Here is a 6000-nt window from a genome sequence, read left to right on the forward strand (position 1 = left end):
ACTCTTCCTCCAGCCTTCAGGCCGCGCCCTGCGCCCCTGCATCCCAGTGTCCCCGGCCGATCCTCACCACCGGTGTCCTCGAAGCGCGGGGGCGGGCGATCCCGCAGCGCGGTGCTCCAGCCTCCACCGGCCTCATCCTCCTCCAGCTCCAATGGATCTGCTGCTTGGGGTGGTGGGGCGGTCCCCGGAGGAGCGGGGCGCTCGCGCTCATCGTCCGAGGAGGCGGCCGAGGAGGAGTGCGAGGCTGCGGAGGTGCTGTAGAAGGGGTTCCCGCCGCTGTCCGGGCCCGACTCGCCGAACACGTCGTCTGAGATGTGCAGGCTCTCGTATCGCGCGCGGGCTGCCTCCAGCAGCGCCGGAGCCCTCCTCCGCGCGCCCCCGCCGCCCTCGGCCATAGCCCCGGCCGCCGCCCGCGTGCCCACACCCCACAGCGCCTCCCAGCCGCACACGCCGGGCCCCGGACCCCCGCCGCGGCCCGCGGCTCCCCACCAGCGCAGCCCGCAGCACAGCGCGCGCCGCCCCGCGCCCGGCCGGCCCGCCGTCTTGGCCGCTCGGGCCGCGAGCCCGGGATGCGCCTTGGAGCTCGGGCACCGCTAGCTGCGGCCGCGGCGGGAAGAGACTCAGCCACTGCCCGGCGCCGCCGCCACCACCGCCGCCGCCGCCCCCGCCCGCTGCGTCTCCGCCGCGCCCGGCCCCGTCGCGTCCCCGTGCGCCCTCCCCGCGGCAGCCGCGTTGCGCCGCCGACCTTCCCCGGCGCGAGCCGCGGACCGGGCCCGCCTCCAGCACCTCCAGCCGCTGGCCAATGGAGATCGCGGGCCTCCAGGGGGCGGGGATAACAGGACGCCCCACCTCCTTGGGGCGTGGCGCGCGGCCAGTCTGTCGCGGGGATCACCTCCTATAGGCTCCTAGCGGCCCGCGGGCGTGGGGAGGAAGGCGGGTCCTCGTGGTCCGTGCGCTCTGGCCCGCCCCTTGCGCAGCCGCGCCCGGCGCCGGGGAGCTGTCCGCCCAGCGGTTCTGAAATTCACTCCGCGGACACGCTCCAGGTGGGCGGCCCGCCAGGCAGGGCCGCACGCTCCTGTGAATTTCAGGCTGCCCTCCTGGCTTCCCCGATTCTTGCTTGGTTGAGAAGCTGGGCCAGACACTAAAACAGTCAACAAGGCAACACTGGACTGAGGTGGCTCGTCTTTCCTTACAGTCCTTGACGCTGACACCTTCTGAACTCAAAATTGCTTCCAGATCTATTGCCACCTGCGCTCTGGTATTGCTTGCGCAGGCCTTGAACACGCACATCTGGTAGGATATCTGGAACACGCAATCTCGAAAAGGGTTATATAGTCAGGAAAGAAACAGCTGGGTCGCCAGGGCTTCGGTGCTATAACAATGGAGCAGAGTTCGGTTTCCCCTTTTCTGGGGCAGGAGCATGAGGCCAGCCGGCCTCCCCTCATCAGAATGTCTTTTCCCCTCCTCCTCCCTAAGATAATGCAATAAGTCACATTAATGGTAATTGGGTCATAAAGTCACTTTCACTCTGAAATAAAATAAATCCACGTAGATATGAAAGGCTTGAAAACCCTACTGGGTATACTAAATGATAATTACACAAAACAAAAGACAGGAAGGCTGCTGTTCCTGAGTGTGCGTATGGAATGAAGGTGCTGGGACCAACCTGCCACCAGCTGAACCTTTCACTCATGTCTTCCTAGCCCCAGACCCTGCGACCTCCAAACCAGGTCTCTGCACAGGCATGAATCCATTGATAATCACAAGCAGACAGGATGGAAAAAGAAAGGGACTTACATATCATTCTCCTCCATGTGTATTAGCTGATAAACAAGAAAGTGCTTGCAAAGTATTACAACTCTTCTGGGAAAGTATGCCAAGGGAAGGGAGGTTTCTAGCATTCCTGTGTACAGTAAACTGCCAAAGGTTGAAAAGTAGGGTGCCTATAAACAGACTTAATCAGAAAGAGCCATGGGGAATCATAGGTTAAAGGAACAAAATAAGACTTCATAGTTCAAATCCAAATCCTAGGTAGGACTCTAGTAAGATTTTGTGTTACCTATTAAAAAATAATGAAGTGACCAAAAAAAAGGGGGGGGAGTGTGTGTGTGTGTGTGTGTGTGTGTGTGTGTGTGTGTGTCACTAGAGAGTAGTCTATAAGAAAGAGTCCATCCTTCCCCAGTCAAGGATGGCAAAAGCAGCCAATCTGAGTGTGATTCTGGTTGCTTTGTCAGCCTGGGATCATGGGACCAAACAGTAACAGCTAAAGCACAGACAGTAATTCATTGACCCTGATATGGTGCTCATTCCAAGGAGATACAGGGCCTTTGTGCTTTCCAGTAGCTCATATGGGGAGTAACAGAGGGAAGAGGATTACAGGCTTATGGGCCTGGGGATTTAATTCGGCTGGCAAACTGTTACCAAGGATGCAAGGACCCCTTGGTTTGATCCCCAGGGTCACACAGAGTGGCTGTGGTGGTACAGCCTGTAATCCAAGCACTTGGGAGATGGAGGCACTAGAATCAGAAGTTCAAGGTCATCCTCAGCTACATAGTGAGAGAGCAAGTTGGAGGCCAGCCTGTTCTCTTCCAGAGGACCCAGGTTCAATTGCCAGCACTTCCACGACAGCTTACAACTGGCTGACTCCAGTGTCAAGGGGCCCACTGCCCTCTTCTGGTTTCTGAAGTCACTAGGCACTCACAGGACACATGTCCACAGGAGAACACCCGCTGCTCTGAACTGCTGAGCAATCTCTTCAGCTCCCTTCTCTAATTTCTATTCGATAAACTATTGTGCCCTGTCCTCTTCCTTTTCTTTATTTTTTTTTTCTTTTTGAGACAGTGTCTGACATGCCCAGGCTGTCCTCCCACTTGCAGACTTTAAAACATCCTGTGTTAGCTGCTTTCTTATTGCTGTAACAACCCATCATGACCAAGGTAACTTATAGAAGAAAGCATTTAATTGGGCTGACATTTCCAGATGGCTAGAGTCGTGATGGTGGGACAAGGCATCAGAGCAGGGCAGCTGATACCTCTCGTCTCAAGCCACAGGCACAAGGTGCAGAGAACTAGCTTGAACTAGCATCAAGGACTGTAAGGAAAGATGAGCCACCCCAGGCCAGTGTTGCCGCCCTTACTCGACAGTTGTTGACAGAGACTGTTTTAGTGTCTGACCCAGCTTCTCAACCAAGCAACCTCAAAGCCCACCTCCACCTCCTCCAACAAAGCCAAACCTCCCAATCCTTCCCCTACAGTCCCAGCACCTGGGGACCAAGTAATCAAATGTAGGAGCCCACGGGGGCCACTCTCATTTAAACCACCACACACCCATAACACTAAATAAATACATATAAAAATTAAAGTTAGATGACTGCTTCAGCTCAAAGTCAAGCACTTAACATGTTATTTTGTTTCAGCAAGGTTCTCCAAGCAAGGAAAAGTGAAAATATGCCAACCTTCGAAGACAGGCAGCTGCTTCTTGCACAAAGTCAGGGAGAGAGGGGAGAGAGAAGAATTAAGGGAAAATAAGTTCCCATCTGCCCAGTACCAATGCTGGATGTCACCACTGACTCCTTGCCATTACCTATAGCTGGAACATAATTTGTGAGAATGACTGGAGAATGGATATTACACTGAAGTTGTTTACCTCTGAGTCATTTAAAAACATCCTCCAGATAATTTAACTTCAAAAAGAATTCATCTTAGATTAACACTGGATTTTTAGATTTGGGGTTTCTGAAAGAGTTCCAGGCAGTGAAAGTAATTCATCTATTGTAGACTTCCTGGGTTTTGTTAAACCAAAGGTGCATGTTTTTATGTCAAAACCGTTGGTGGGACTGGGGAGATGGCTCAGTGGTTAAGAGCACTCGCTGCTCTTGCACAGGACTCGGTTCAGTGCCCAGCACCCACATGGTAGCTCACAACTGTCTACAATTCTAGTTGCAGGGAATCGGATGTCCTCTTCTAGCCTTCAAGGGCAACAGGCTTGCACATAGTGCACAGACATGTGTGCAGGCCAAACACTCACACACAACATAAAAACAAATCAATCTTTTTCAAAATTAAAAACTGTTGTCCTTTGTAATTGTGCCTGAGCCTTCTTTTACTTACTTTTTATATTTTTTGATGGATTGATTGACTGCAGTGCTTGGGATTGAATTCAGGGCCTTGTATACTTGGGCAAGATCTCTGCTGCTGTGCTGTATTCCCAGCCCCTGAGTCTCCTTTTACAGTGTGCTTCTTTAGTTTATTTTTTTTCACCCTATTGATATGATAAAATGGTCCGACAGGAGCAAATTAAGGGAGAACAGGTTTATTCTGGTTCACAGCTTAAGAGTTAGCACATGGCGCCGGGCGGTGGTGGCGTACACCTTTAATCCCAGCACTCGGGAGGCAGAGGCAGGAGGATCTCTGTGAGTTCCAGGCCAGCCTGGGCTACCAAGTGAGTCCCAGGAAAGGTGCAAAGCTACACAGAGAAACCCTGTCTCGAAAAACCAAAAAAAAAAAAAGAAGAAAAGAAGAGTTAGCACATGGCATGTGCTAACATGCCCAGATTTTTATATATGTATATATGTATGTATTGTGTATTATGTATTTGTTTTTTAAATTTATTTATTTTACCAGCTGATGATCGATTGCCACATCTGCCATTCACCTTGTATAGAGTTAAACTGGTAGGAGTTGAGGAAACCTGTCCCAGAGCCAGGTCCCTTTCTGACCAGCGTCCAAAACCAATCAATAAGCCCTTCTATTACAGAGACTCCCCTCAGACTTGGGGGTTTAGGGTTGACACTGGTGAAGTCAGTAAGTGTGGGGCATTTACCCACCAACCCCACAGCTTCCCAGAGTTTTCTTGAGTGCGAGCAGCAGGAAATATTAGATAGAAGGATTTATAGCGGAGACTCTTGCAGAGATAAACAGAAAATAAAGGATAGCCTCGAGAGGGCATGGAACCTATTCTAACCGGCCCTGAATGTCTCTGCCCGAGGGTTTTTATAGAGACACCAAGGGGTGGAGCAAAAGACCTCCTCCTACAGCACAGCCAAGTGCAGACCATCTCAGACACCTGCACTCAGGCCCGTGGTCCTGATCATCCTCTATGAGGACCTGCTGGGTAAAGCCACGAGGAACCCGAGGAACCCGAGAACGGGCTCCCACAAGTAAGCAAGAATCTAGGGAAGGACGTGAAAAGGTGGGGAAGTGGCTTCTCATCCCAAGGATTTTTTTTTCTCCTTGAGTTATTTAGATGATTTACATTTCCATGTGCTAACCGAGGGCAGCTAGACCCCTGCCAGGCAGCACAGGTAACTGATTAATGTTTCAACCCACCTTTCTTTACCCAGGGTTTGAAATAAATTTTTTTCCGAGTGAATATGAAATGTTTAGAGTGAAGAAGAAAATACATATTGCCAAGTTAGGTTCTGACATTCTTAGATAACAGAGATTTGAAGCATCTGTGCTGATTCCAAAACTCTGTCTGCAAAGTTCGCCTTTGTCTTTGTAGATAGCGTCATCTACATTGCCCACATTGGATTTTAGATGTGGATCTGTCAGTTTTTCTCTCCCTGTGTTCCTCCTCCTCCTTTTTCTCCTCCTCCTAAGCTGTAGTCACCCTATGTAGCCCATGCTGCTGGCCTTGAACTCCTGGTAATCCTCCTACAGCAGAAAAATGAGGTGAAGAGTAAGGTCCAGAAAGCCTCACACAGAACTTATAGAATCAACATTTGGGAAATCACAAGTTGGAAAAGAGGAAAACTAGAGACTCCCTGTCTGTTGTCTGGAACTGCTGGCCCAGGCACAGATGCACACTAGAGCTCTGAAGGCAATCTTTGTCTCATTGTGGGAGCAACACTGGTTGGATATTTAAGATGCTAATTAAGCATCTGATGCAGGAAGTCATATCTAGAATTACTGAAGGGCTGGAGAGAGAGCTCAGCAGTTAAGAGTGCTTTCTGCTCTTCCAGAGGACATACATGAGTTCAGTTGCCAGAGCCCATATCTA

General features: G+C 51.1%; 1 protein-coding gene across 1 annotated transcript in view; it reads right to left on the minus strand.

The window, feature by feature from the left end:
* The window catches only part of Pgbd5 (piggyBac transposable element derived 5), a 67985-nt gene extending 67333 nt beyond the window's left edge, over positions 1-652 (minus strand). Inside the window, exon 1 of the mRNA XM_028856361.2 lies at positions 68-652. Coding sequence (XP_028712194.1) covers positions 68-395 — 328 coding nt within the window. The 5' untranslated portion in view covers positions 396-652. The remainder of the gene's footprint in view (positions 1-67) is intronic.
* Between the last annotated feature and the right edge of the window lie 5348 nt (positions 653-6000).

This window comes from Peromyscus leucopus, chromosome 5, assembly GCF_004664715.2.
Source record: "Peromyscus leucopus breed LL Stock chromosome 5, UCI_PerLeu_2.1, whole genome shotgun sequence".
Lineage (NCBI taxonomy): Eukaryota > Metazoa > Chordata > Mammalia > Rodentia > Cricetidae > Peromyscus > Peromyscus leucopus.